General features: G+C 38.7%; 1 protein-coding gene across 1 annotated transcript in view; it reads right to left on the bottom strand.

Annotated features, from left to right (window-relative positions):
* Nucleotides 1–14,707, bottom strand: part of MYO16 (myosin XVI) — a gene marked incomplete at both ends in the record, with an annotated part of 272,441 nt that overhangs the window by 51,227 nt on the left and 206,507 nt on the right. Inside the window, 1 exon segment of the mRNA XM_084226992.1 lies at nt 6,744–6,849. Within this exon segment, the coding sequence (XP_084083118.1) occupies nt 6,744–6,849 (106 nt within the window).

Here is a 14,707-nt window from a genome sequence, read left to right as displayed (position 1 = left end):
TTAAGGACAGCTCTATCAAATCCAATGAATGAAACACCCATAGAACAGCAATAAAATATTATTTTTTTCTCTGACTGGTAAGAGCTGTGGATCGGACTTTGCTTTCCCTTTGCAGTTCTAGAAGTGATAGAAGAATTTAAAATCTCTAAATGAACTCTGGGATTTCTCTTTATTCAGGACTTATTCTCTGTTTTAACACTCATGACTGCAAGTTTGATAATACAGCTCCTCACTGGCAAAGATAATTTCTCCACAGACACTGCTGGCTCCTGAAACAGCTTCAGCAACATTTGTAGTTGTGAAAGTGTGAACTGGCACTAACACAGCATCTATCTCAAGCAATTACCGCATTTGGAGCTTCATTAAGACATTCCAACCCGCTCTCCTGTACTGCTTATTTCATACTCGGGGAGTCTTTGGATCATCCCATTTGAAACTTAAGACTTAGTCTTTGACAGATTAGTGATCTCAATGCTACTGATAAGAAGGAATCACTGTGGGTTAGGGCAAGCAGGCTAAATATTGGAAAGATGAACTAAGACAAAGCTTTTATTAGAAGTTTTTAAGGATTGCTATCTTTTAACCAGGTAAGCATTTCTAGCAGTCAAAGGCTAAAATATTCAGCTTCAGTGAAGTCTGACCTTTGCAGTGTTTGTATTTAACAGATACACTTTATAGTAAAAGCAAATTAAATGGATGTTTTCTTTTTCTTCTGTATGGTACTAGTTTGCATTTCAGCAAGCTCCATCTGAAGTAACTCAGAAGGGTTAACTGCAGACTACTGACCTTAGATAAACAAAATGTACAGCTACAAGTTTTGATGAGAAAGCTCAGTAAGCTATGAGCTAACAGCTAACTCTTTTTTATTGAATTTATATTTGCAAGCTTAACAGTGTGAGGAATGATAATCCAAACAAATGAAAGTTTCCTTATGTCAGTAAAAAGAGCCAAGGACTGTTTGTGCTCATACTTCTCCCAAAGCATGATAATGTTTAAAAATTAAGTCATGTCATTGGGATGGTAGGTTTTGCTTAGCTAATGCGCCACTGCGTTACAATAAATGAACACAGCACTGAAAATGGGGATTTCCTAATATAAAGACCTTCACATATTCTGGGGGACGGGAGATTCTTCTGCTTGACATGGACCAGCCAGTACTTCTGCTCAATTTAACTCTAAAGTTACTAAATATCACCTCACTGACTTCTCCAGGGGCTAAACAAGTCTATTACTTTCTCTCTGCCTGGAGTAGAAATGGTTTGTTTTGATTTAGCAATCTAATTTTCTCTTACATCAGATGTGCTTAAAAGTCACAGCAAGCAGCTAAGCTTCTAGTGATCAAGTATATATTTAAGCTGAAAGAATACCTTATCAAGACTGCACACAGAGTCAAGATGCAAAAATTGCCTTTCATTAGTATCTCTGCACTTTCATAATTCCAGTACTTAAGTGCATGACTGAAACTGCATGGTATGCCAGCTTCAATGAAACCACTATTTTATTGTCCTAGTTTAGTTATCTCCAGCTCAGTTTACCCAAGGAACAGCAACATTTCATAAAGCTATCAACACTTCTGCCCCTACGTGACAAAAGACAAGTCAGCAGGGAAGAAGACCAGTCTGGCTGAATAGGGAGCTTTTGCTGGAACTCAGGGAAAAAAAGAGAGTTTACAACCTTTGGAAGAAGGGCCAGGTAACTTAGGAAGAGTACAAGGATGTCACTAGGTCATGTAGAAAGAAGGCAAAAACTCAGCTGGAACTCAATCTGGCCACACTGGGAAAGATAATAAAAATCGTTTCTATAAACACATTTACAAAGAAAACAGGCCCAAGGAAAATCTCCATCCTCTTTTGGATGCAAAGAGGGAAAGGCACAGGTATTTAAGGCCTTCCTTGCCTCAGTCTTCAGCAGAAAAACTAGGTATTTTCAAGGTAACCAGCCTTCTGAGCGGGTAGACAGGGCCAGGGAGCAGAACAGACTCCTTGTAACCCAAGAAAAAGTATTTAGTGACCTATTGTCCCACTCAGACTCTCAGAGGGCACTGGATGGGGTCCATCGGGGGCTACTAAAGGAGCTGGTGGAAGAGTTTGCTAAGGTGTTCTCCATCATTTATCATCAGTCCTGGCTAAACAGAGAGGTCCAGACAATGTGATGCCCATCTGCAAGAAGGGCCTGAAGGATGATTTGGGGAACTACAGGCCTGTCAGCCTGACCTCAGTGCCAAGGAAGATGATGGAACTGATGGAACTGATGGAACTGATCATCTTGAGTGCTACCATGCAGCCCTTATAGGACAATCAGGGGATCAGCAGCCAGCAAGGATTTAGAAAAGGAAGGTCCTGCCTGACCAACTTGGTCTCCTTTCATGACCAGGTGACCTGTCTAGTGGACGAGAGAAATGCTGTTTGTCTATGTGGACTTTAGTAAAACCTTTGTTACTATCTCCCACAATATTCTCCTGGAAAAGCTGTCAGGTCATGGCTCGGACAGGTGCACCTTTTGTTGGGTTAAAAACTGGCTGGACAGCTGGGTCAGGTGTGGTGGAGAATGTGGCTGGTTCCACACCCAGTTGGTGGCCAGTCACTAGGTTCCTCAAGGCTCAGTATTGAGACCAGTCCTGTTTAACATCTTTATCAACAGTTTGGATTGAGTTACCCCCAGTAAGTTTGCAGAAAACACCAAGGTGGGTTGGAGTGTTGATCTGCAAGGAGGCTCTGCAGAGGGACCTGGACAGGCTGGATCAATGGGCCAAGACCAATGGTATGACATTCCATAAAGCCAAGTGTCAGGGCACACTTTGCCCACAACAACCCCAGGCAGCCTTTAAGGCTTGGGTCAGAATGACTGGAAAGCAGCCCAGCAGAAAAGGGCCTGGGGATGCTGGTTGGCAGTGGCTGAGCATGAGCCAGCAGTGTGCCCAGGTGAAGGCAAATGGCAGCCTGGCCCGTAGGAGGAACAGCGTGGCCAGCAGGAGCAGGGAAGGGATCATCCCCCTGCACTCAGCACTGGTGAAGCCACACCTTGAATTCTGTGTCCAGTTCTGGCACCCTGACTCCAATAAAGAAATTGAGGTTCTGGAGCATGTCCAGAGAAGGGCAATGGAGCTGCTTAAGGATATGGAGTGCTCCTGTGAGGAGCAGATCAGGGAGCTTTCATTATTTAGCCTGGAAAAAAGGAGGCTCAGGGAGGACCTTATCACTTACAGCTACAATGAAAGGAGGCTGTAGCAAGGTAAGGTTCTGCCTCTCCCCCAGACAACTGGTGACAGGACAAGAGGAAATGGCCTCAAGCTGTGCTAGAGGAGGTTCAGATTGGACATTAAAAAGAATTTTTCCGCTGTAAGGGTGATGAAGTATTGGAACTGGTTGCTTAGGGAGATGCTGAAGTCACCATCCCTGGCAGTGTTCAAGGAACAATTTCACATGCCACTTAATGCTATGGTCTAGTTGATGGGGTGGTGTTAGTTGAAGGTTGAACTCAGTGATCTTGGAGATCCTTTCCAGCCCTAATTATTCTATGATAATAAATACTTGCTTCTAACATGTAAGCTGGTGAAGCAAGCACAAGACATTGGCCAATTAATAGGGTTTGCTCTTATGCTCTGTTAATAAAAAATAAACCAAAATTGGACCCTAGTATTGGATCTTCTGCACTTTTTGTCTATTTGAAAACAGACTGCAGTGTTTACGAGACAAGAACATGTTCTGTGAGTAGGGCCTGAGCTTTGTTGCTTTGTATGTTAATAAAATGCTCTTCAAACACAGCTTATGTAAGAATGAACTGAGAAATCGTGAGGCAGGAAATAAATACAAAGATACCATGTTCTTTACTAATTTTCAGGGATTTTAATTTAGAACACTTTTCCCTCCCTCAGGTTAATATCACTTTTCTCAAAATGGAATGGTGAGGTACATTATCAGAAGAAAGCTTAAAGTATCATCCAGATCCTCTCAGCTAAAAAGTCCAGATCTTTATTTATCCCCCTCTGCTCTTGAGCCTATTGGCAACTTCATCTACTGATGATGACATATAAGGTGGAGTTTGATTCCAGATCTGTGTTGCTTTTTCCTAAATACTGTCATTTTTGATGAGGATATTTTAGCTATCTTTTTTGTTCATTTTTTTACCTGAAATTGCACCAGCTCTTCAGGGAAGTGCATGTAACATTTTGAGGAAGACAATTTTTGATTTATTCATGAACTCCTGCAACAAATTGATTTTCAGTTCCAGCAGTGACTCACTTGAAGTAGTTACTGCTGGCAACAGTGGCTGAATAAACTGGTTATATGTGTAACCCCCTGCTTTTTGGATGATTTTTAGTAATGCACTACAGATGACTCCTTTCTTCTGACTTTGCTGGCTGACATCATCCTTGCTTCCTAATTCCTTTTTTCTTTCCTTTCCTCCTCCCTCTTTCTACCTTTTAAATATTTTCCTTTTTTCAGAGTCCTCTGCTGTAAAAGCATAGAGGAGAGTACCCATGACAAATGCAGATTGTGTAAGCTTCTTCATTTAGATTGTTATTTAAAGTTCAACTTTCATGATTAGTCAAATGAATCAAAAAGATAATTGAGAGAGAGATTATGTGACACAGACATTAGTCACTATTGCTGATAGTTGGGTATGTGATTTTGTATCACCTATACAAAAAAGGTTGGTACCAAGCTGTTATTCACTGGAAATTTAAGAAATTTGACTTGGAGTGAATTTTCTTTTTAAACTTTCTTCTACGCTTTTCATTTTTCCATTTGTTTTTACACCTCTCTGTGGCTTGAAAAAGGTGTATGGAGAAGGTCACACATTTTTTTAAAACCTTGTTCCTTGCAGCTTAGACTGCTGCCACGTGCCTCTTAGTCACTGAGTGACAATGGTACAACTCTCACCCCCAAACTCTATTCCATTTAGCTTATCAGTGTCTCTGAAGAGTTTTGTGCCTTTCTGGTCTGAGGGATAATGCATTATGCACTGCTGCAGTTTCACACACCCCACTTCTCCTGGAGTTAATGGGATTCTGGAGTCAGAACTTCTAAAATCTGTTTGAGATCACAAGCTTCATTCCTCTGCATGATGGAAGGTTTCTGTTTTGCGATTTCCTTTCAGAATTTTTGTCTTCCTCGGTTTCAGTCTTGTTTACAAATGCCAATCACTACAGAATCTTGAGCTCTAGGCTTTCACTGATGACCAACTACTTTTTTCCTGTGCTGTAACAATGGTTCTTCTCCAGGGAAATAAACTTGATAGGCATCCTGCTCTGTGTTTCGTGACTGGAGCACACTGTGCAATTACTGCTACACAGCTTTTGTCCAGTGTCAAGCTTGTATCCCCACATAAGTTCTAAACATGAAGGGTGCTCTCATCTCCAGGTACTTGTAGTGAAGGTACAGTTTCTAGTTTTTAATGATTGGGGTTTTTTTAATAGGGAACCATGTGGCAATGATGCAGAGCATATATCAGAGCAAACTTTAAAATCCTGAGTAGGAAAAACAAGTCTAGTTTAATATTATCTTTTTCAGTCTTTTCTATTGAGGGGAAGGGGGGCTACATGTGCCCTCTGCTTTGCTTGGTGACTAAACTGAGGCTTTCAACAATATTTTGATTAAGGAAAAAATTCTTATATGTCTGAGTGCAGGTGATCATGCATGTATGCTCCCAGCCTAGTGGGGGCCTATTTTTGTTCCTGTTGTTACTAAGGAATCTGGGCCACTCAGAAATATCCGTACAACACATTCTGACTTAGTCCTTGGCCTTTATAAACAGCTTGCAGAAACTTTTCTGGGCATCTTAATACTCAGAGGTCATCCATTAATTAGAAGACCTCATCCTTTAAACTGGAGAAGCCTATAGGAGTGCCCTAACCACTGTCTAATCCCTTAACTTCACAGCTATCCCTGAAATTGGTCTGGATGCTCTCTTGTGTAACCTATTTCACTCCTGCTAGGCTGGAAAAAGGCCTGAATCTGAAGCTCACACTGCCTGCAGGAATGCTCTGTACGTGAAGCCACAGAAAGCTTCATTTCTATTCAATAGCTTCTATACTATGCAAAGAAACACGTTTTTCTTTTTTAAATGCACATATTCAAGAAATCAGTCCTACTCAATTACAAAGCTATCCAAAGCAGATAACTGAGTACTCTGGACAAATGGAGATATCCACCTTGCAGTCTTCAGACTGTTGAGAAATATATGATATAAATAGCATAAGGAGACAGGATAGGGAGTTGATAGTTTCCTGTTTCGTGTTTGGTCCTTTTTTTTAAAAACTTTACTTCATGTATGGCAACCTCAGGTTCTCTGGTGGATCTGTGGATCAGCATGCTGGCACCTACAAATGCACTGACTACCTGGGAAATCCTTATTAGCTGCTTCCAGTCTGCCCTGCTATGACAGTAGAGAATTCAGCATAGGATTTTAAAGAAATAAAATACCTAAAGTTATTCAGGAACCATTCAACCACTAAAATGTATATACCAAATACCTTCAAAAATCTTGAAAAAAAATTAGAGTGTGCATGGTTAATTGAATCTTTTTCTTCCCACAAGAATACACTGATTTTTTTTGACACAATGAGCAAAGCTACTCATAAAACTCTGAAAATCAGTTTGATAATTTACCCAAGCATATATTAAATGGCAAAAAAAAAAAAAAAAATACACCACTGCAAAGTATGTGGTGGCTTGCCACCAATGGAAATGACTCAGCTAGCTTGTTTAAAGAATGATATTTTAATTGCTTTGTGGATCACAAACCTGCCAGCCTTGTAATTTACACTGCTGAAGAACAAGACGACATCTCTCCTTGGCACTCAACTTCTTCTTCTCTCCTGCTGCTGTATCAGCCAAATCTTTATACCTAGAAAAATCAGCAGAAGGAGAGTTACTCTAATGTTGGCCTGGTTGACGTCTTTGTAGAAATTGTCAGTTTTCCTTTGACTCTCAAATCTTTGATATCCAAACTGGAAGCTTGGGATTCTGATCAGGGTGAAGAAAACAAGAAGACAAATCACTTAATATCTTGTATATTGTTAGACATGACCTTGGTTAATAACAAGTGATGCCTAAACCCAAATTTGCTTCCTGTCTGTTCTTTGGATGCGTCACTGAAAATCAATGCCAAAGGAATGAAAAGCTCCCCCTGACACTGAACTGGGTCATTGAAAGGAGGAAAATATGTTTTCAGTATGTGTTTTCAGTATGTGTCATACAACTTATGCCTCTTAAGGAGTAATTCATAAGAAAGTGACATTGACAAAAATTATTTTCATCAATCTGAGATAAATTTTCATTTTGAACAGAAAGTCATGTAGCAAAGAGACTTCCAGGAACTGGATCAGTTTACACTACTGGAAAGAAGTTCAAGAGGAGACTTGATTATAGCACTGTGTGCCTTCAAAGACAGAAAATGCTGGATATTAAAGAGCTCTTTGATGTACAAAATAAAAATATCAAGGAAGGAAACTTAAGTAATACAAAGCCCAATACAGAAAAAAATTCAAAATTTAACTGTGGACTTATTTATTGTAACTTATTACTAAAGAAATGGAACTTTATACATCTTAATGCTACATAATATTACTGTACTTTCTTGGAGGTATTCCTTTGTCTAGATCTGACGTCATGCAACGAGTCAGAATGCTTTTTCATTACAAAAAGCCAGGCTTTGAAAAGGATATACACTTTGCAAACATGTCACTTTTGATTAAACTCCCAGTGAAATTGATAAGTTTTGAAGTTTGTGGGCTATTTACATTTCCTGACATTTAATTTATTTATTTAACAGCTGAATTCACCTATATCTCTCCTTCAACCCAAAACTGTGCTGTCTTGTTGCCTTTCACACAACATAGTAGGCAAGACTACAGTGCAGGAATGACTCCAGGGACCTCAATTGTACCTGAAGCTGTGGCAAGTCTGAAGTAACATCTGCAGGCAGACTTCCATAGGACCAAATTTCACCTAGACTTCTAGTTTCCTGTAGCTGCACAGACCCATGGGTACCTCAGCTCCTGCAGTCTGGAAATATTCTCTTGTCTGGTAGCAGTCCTGCTGAGGACCCCATAGCTAAGTCTACGTTAGTAAGTGAAAAGTGAGAGGGACTGCTTCTCTGGCATAGAAACCATCTGGCAAAACCCTAGCCTGATGATTTATTTATGCATTTAATATTATGAAATCTGTTCTGTTCTATTAAACTCTGTCCCCTTCCAACAGAGTGTAACCATGTCTAAGCTGTCTTCTTTGACTGGTCACCACACCAGCCTGTCCTAGTTCCCAAGCTGTGCCCAGGAACCACTGGGAGGAATGATGGCAACAAGGGTCCAAACCTTCACCACAGATCCTTGTATTTAGTCTCACACTCCAGATTAGCATTAGAAAACTGGGGAGGGCACTTTCCCAATATTCCACTAGCTGCATGGTCAGAAGGACATTTATTTTACAGGTTTCTATTAAGTCACATTATTTCCCTACTTGTATCAACAGTTTTTTCTTAGAAGTCATGGGAAATCAGAGGTGTTACAGAAACAACTGCTGGAAAGCTTAGCAACTGCTGACTGAAGCGAAGATTCATGACACAGCATTGACTCAAAATGCATGAAGAAGTAACTGCAAAAGTGGTCAGCCTGAAACTCCCTTACAGCAGAAACCCAAAGAAACATATTTCTCTCTTGAAAAAAAGACAAATTAAAATTTAAAAGGTTGAAGTTCTATGTTTGGCTCAAGTTTTCTTTGAAGACATGCAAATGATAGAATTCAAGGATAGCCAAATATTCCTTACGATCTGTATTATACAGGATGCCAGACAAAAAAGATCCACCATTTTCCTCCAGCTTTTAAAGCCTCTGAAATTCCACCACATTATTGTGGAACTCTAATCACAGTTAGCAGTCCTTCTATCTGTTAAAGCAAGCTCTAGCTTAGAAAAGGAGGATGGGTTATGGTAGTAGAGAAAGAGGAAGCTATGGAAATTCAACTCTGCCATAAACTTCCTCTGTGAATACAGCAGGACATTTGGAGGATGATCTACTTTCCCTATTTTAGACACTGGAAAGCTGTGCTCCAAGCCTGAGTTGGTCACCTTTTTCTCAAAACTGTCTGTGAAGGCAGGTATTTTCCACAGGGTGACTTGTTCTATGCATTCCAGATACTTTTGAAAAAATGAGAAGACATTGCCCTCTGGAGGTGCCTTTCTCCACTGGCCACAGATGGACTCAGACAAGCCACACTGGGTGCTTTCATTTGGGCGCCTGAGAGGAAGCTCACCTTTATGTCGACTTGTCTGACTGAGCTACTCATCCTGCAGAATAACTAACAGAGGGTCTGAGAAACCTTCCTTATTTGTCCTGTCACTGGTTCAAATCTACTGACTAAGCACCCAAAATGAAAAAGTACCTTTATGTCCTGTGTTACCATCGGTTATCAACCATTTTCATCTTGTATAAAGATAAAAACAACACAAAGTTTGCAGCTATTTTTCAGCCACAATGGTGCCCCAATTTGGCTCTCAGTCCAGTTGTGCATATACCCATGTAAATGCCAGGGAATTAATGGAAGTTCCTGAATGAATGGGAATAAGAGGACTATATCTGCTGGTGAGAGCACAATATTGTTCTGGACAGAAGGGATGGTCTAACCATAAGTTTACATAATTTCTCCTGTACTTACGTTTTAAATGAGTGAAAAAACTAAAACCTCTTGCTTTAAATTGACAATGAAATAAAATATAAAGAAAGAAATAAAAACTTAAAAGTGTGACATTATTATCAAAATGCAAATTATTTTTTGGGTATCAGATACTTTTTACTGTGAATTGACCTTGTGTTTCCATGTAGACACAATAATTTAATATCATCTTAACTTTAATCATTCACAGGAGGAGGAAAATAACTTTTCTTTCAGAATTTATCCTATCACAGAAATTAGTAATAAGAATATTGAAATTATGGTGCAGGTTTGTATAAATAAACTTGAATTACTTGCAGAAACAGGGCTTGCTTCTGAGGAAATGCAAACTGGGAGTCTTTGAAACGTTCCCTTACAGAGAATTCTTCCCCTAGCTCTCTAGCCTTAGTTTACTCTGAAGCGAATGAACACACCCAGGTAAGTACCAGGCTTCTTCCCACCTGACAAGTCACACATTTTGCCCCCAGTAGATAATGCAGAATGTTTGGAGAGGATCCTAAACAATCCAGAAAGCATACTCACTGCTGCCTTGCTAAAAAAGCGAAATACATTTCAGCTAAACTTGGACTGACAAGTCACTTGCCTAGACTTTCTTAAGATTCGGTAGAATAGATTATTCTGGTGTCATATTCCTAACTGCAATAGTGATGTTTACAATATCTCAGATGAACTGTGTACTTTAAGACCATCATGTCTTTCCACTGAGTATAAACATGCTCTTGCCTCCAGCCAAGACATCTAATATCAGACAAAGTGACTCTTCTTCATAGCCAGGAAGCAAAAAAAACCCCAGTCAGAGCAACTCATTCACTAAGGGATCCAAAATAAAACACAAAACAGGGAGATCTAAAGGACTAATTTGAATCAACACCACTCCACTGCTATGCCAAGACTAATGTACTGTTGATTAGGAAGTAAATGCAAAACCTCTTCTAGTCACAAGTTGAGACAGTGAACACCACTATCAGGGTGAAGGAGGGTCTCCCCAGCGCCCATCCACATGACATCAGCGTGAGAGAAGATCCATTTTCCCAGCTTTATCCTTTAGCACCCTCCTTGTCCTAACTTGTCATTTTCAGAAGCATAAACAGAAGAAAGATATTCTGGCTAGACAGGCTCACACTGTGAGCATGTATAGACTGGCCAGGATTCTCTGGTGTTGCAGAAATGTGGTCTGACCTCTCTTCCTTTGCTTCTGAATGATGTGCTCTATCAGGGAAATTTTTTGTTTGTTTGGAGTAGAAACTGCTGCCAATAGCTTGTGAATAGGGAAAACTCGGTTCTCTTGGGTCTTCACAGATAAGGGTGTTATCTAATAATTTTCTCCCTCACCTCCCTAAGTGCACAGCTGACAAGATCCAGCAGGCTGTTTTTCCCCAAGAACGAATATTCTGCAGTTCAGGTTATGGCACAGTAACCCACAGCAGTATTCTAAGGCTCAGCATGCTATTTGATTTACACAGAGTGTGCACAAATGGGCTGTAGGGCTGTACTCCCAGTTCTGTATGCACAGCAAATCTTTAAGCATCGGAATAAACACTACTCACTCAATTTCAATAGCGCAACGTGACAGAAGACACTAAAGGAAAAAAACCACGGCAAGTACAAAGGGCAGAAAAACAAGCAGCTCCAAATCAATAGCTTAATAAAAGATGGCTTTGAACTGAAGCCACAGAACTACTTTTGTTGGTTGGTTGTTTTGCTGCTCTTATTCTCAGGTCTCTCTCTTGCCTAATTAAGAAAGAAACACCAAAAATAATAAAGTTAGAGGTAGCTACTGACTGCAATTTCTAATGCCACAAGTCATATCTTTTCTGAAGGAAGCTCCTTCTTTCCATGTCTTTGTCTTGCTGCTTAAAAAATAAAAATCACATATGGCTGGCAAGTTACTGCTTTAAAAGAGTGATGAGTTTTGTACTTTTAAGTTTTAAATATCCAAACACAACTTATGTAATGAAAAATGAGTGACACACTTGTCAGTATAATTCATTATGTTGTAGCTTAATTTTCTTTTTTTTTTTGCTTACTACAATGTACTCTGTTTGTCAAGGTAAACTGGTATGACTTAATAAGATCTATTCAAAAGGCAGTGAATAAAAGGCAGCAATCAAAATTAAATTAGGTCCTATATTTCTGCTAGAAGAAATGCAAAAATTGCCATCATAAAGTTTCAGGTTGTGCTGTCTCAGTAAATTGTCTCTTTTCCCCTTTCTATACTTTATTTTCTCTTTCTTTGACAATCATTAATTTTTGATATCTGAAATATGTGAAAGAAATGGAACTTTGTTTGCCAAACTTGTCACTGTGTGCTTATAACTCAGGATTTTTAGTTTTGTTTGTTTGGATTTGGGGAGGATGGCAAGAGTGGGTTAGGAAAGGTTTTATTTGAAAAGTCTATCAAGTGAAAGCTGGAACATCCAGAGAGCCTATCTACTGAAGAGAGATTGAAACTTTTCCATAGAAAACTTATAAAACCAGTGAGTAGCAAAGAAGAGGATGGAATTTTGATGAATGTTACCTTTATATAAAGTATATTAATTAATTAATTAATCAATTCATTCATTCATTCCTTTTCCCTCTGTTATATTCTTTTTTCTTGAAGGAATAACCTAATTATTTTTGAAATACAAGGAACATGGTTAATTCCAGATAATTAGAAAAGAGGAAATAGATTATTATAAATTCCAAGGAAAAAAAGTGATTCTGTCAATCTCTGTACAATATATATGACATAAATACATTATTATAGAGCATAAATATTAAGAAACAAAGCACACATACAATTTTTTTTAGAGAATAAATCTTTGGATATGAAGAAGAAAATTATGTGTTTAGAAATAACAGATTACATCACAGACTGCATTTGGGGATTCTTTTGTAGAACTTCAAAAATTCAGTGTAAGATTATAAGGTTCACTTTTCATGAAAAATTTTCCACCAATGCTGCTTCACAGAGACTTATAGAAATAATTCAGAATACTATAAATGTGAGCATGAAGTGCAATGTACCTGAAACAATTAGAAAGTGCATATGGCAATGAACCAAAAGTTCAAAGCACCTGCCTACCATATTATTTTTTTTACTATCTTAATTGATATCAAGAAACACAGTCTTAAGTGACTAGATATGCAGACCAATAAGAATTAAGTGAAAAAAATAAAAGTACAGCAATTTGGAAAATGAATAATGCTATAAGTGATCTTACAACAAACTGACCAATTATCATATATTTACCTTGTTTCTATACATGCCTCTAGATTTTTTCTGGTAAAATATACCTATTTTTTTACTTCAACAATTAAAAATTCACTTCCTGATATTAAATGACACATAACTGAGATAAAAGAGCAAAATTTAAGACTAAGAGATAAAACTGGAAGAATACACAGAAAATCCCCAGAACAAAATTTTACAGTGGCTCAAATGTGAGTCAGCCACTGGGCCAATGTAGAGCTCAGTACAGACTTTTGAGGGAAGATCATGACTGAAATCCACTGAATCGAAACACCTTTGCAGAATTTGCCATTTGGGATGTTTTAATTTAAACTGAATAAAAAGTAAGACCAATTTCTCAGATAAAGATACTACCTTATCATAAATGATAAAGAAATGAATTGGAAGAATTATTTTTTCCTGAGTTTTATGGGGTCTTTGCATTAGGCTTTGCGACACTTAATGTTTTCTAGACATCTGAATTTCAGTTTCTGAAGAAAAGAAGTAATGAAGATATGTGTGTCTTAGTCCTGGATTATTTATTCATATACTTCCTGTAATTAGGCAGAGGCTTCCTCATCTCAGACAATGTGGCAGCAGAATAGTGAGTAGAATATAAATTACAGTTCAGCTCTTGGGATTAGTGGATTCAACCATGCAAATACAAAATATGAATTTGCAACATCTGCTAAAGATTTGCTAAAGATTTAAGATTTACTATACTTTTGCACCATCTTACTTAAAGCTGACATTCCCATTTCATCTCGACAAAGCAATGTAAGGCATATTTACTTTAAAAATTGGCAAAAATCCCATACTGTCTCAGAAACACGCTAGCATGGAGCAAACAAATAGCTCTATTACATCTACAAACATATTCATCTGACTGTACAGCAAATGTTTACCTTTAGCTCTTGCTAGGTAGGTCTTTCCCACAGCTAACTACCTCTCCATGCTTGGGCATCCCACCAACATGCACATGAGGCCATAAAATGCTTCACTGCACACAGAATATATGGGCTATGTAATAAATTTAAATTTCCTTGTTAACCTGCTAATTTGATTCTGTTTAACACAAAGATGTATGACTGGCGTCCACTGAAGCTCCTTTTCTTTCTCTGCAGACTCAGCCACTTGATGATAGGGCATCAAAACCAAAATTTCAATTGAAACACCGAAGTGGGCTTGTACAACTTTCCTGCTTGGTCTCCTGGTGACACTGCCACTTCAGTGGCTCACTCACTGTTTGCCAAGAGGGCACTGCCCAGCTTATTGGGAATATACTGAGAAAGATGTATGTTGCAGAAGCAGAAAGTAAAACCACACTCAAATAGGAATTGTGATATTAAAGAGAAATAGGATTAGATTTGCTGTTCCACCTAGATAATACTTTATTTCTTCATTCCTTTTGGTGTTTTTTTTTTCTCCTGTGTAACCAGTACTCAGCCAAAGAGGAATGGGAACATATAAAACCCTTCCCACAATACTCACTAGTAGCTTAGACAATGTTTATTGGGAGTATGGGGAAGGAATTTTGGACCTTTTCAAACCATATGGCAAAATAGCCTCTCTGTGAGATCATCTCTACTTCTGCTCCCTTCTGTGGGAGCTTCCCTTGTGCCTCTGAACCCTGTGAGTACTATCAGTCTGGGTAACAGGGATTCTCCTGGCTCTGGACTGTGTAATGGTTAGACAAGCCACACAAAAGCATCATTTTTCAAGATATAGTAAGGTCGTATGCCAAGAGTGGACCAGATTCTCCTCTCATTAAGAGTGCAATACAGCTGGAGTAATTCTGCTGAAACAGATGATGTTAAAT

Source organism: Fringilla coelebs (genome assembly GCF_963513975.1).
Source record: "Fringilla coelebs genome assembly, chromosome: 2".
Taxonomy (NCBI): domain Eukaryota; kingdom Metazoa; phylum Chordata; class Aves; order Passeriformes; family Fringillidae; genus Fringilla; species Fringilla coelebs.
This window is presented reverse-complemented; position numbering and strand designations above follow the sequence as displayed.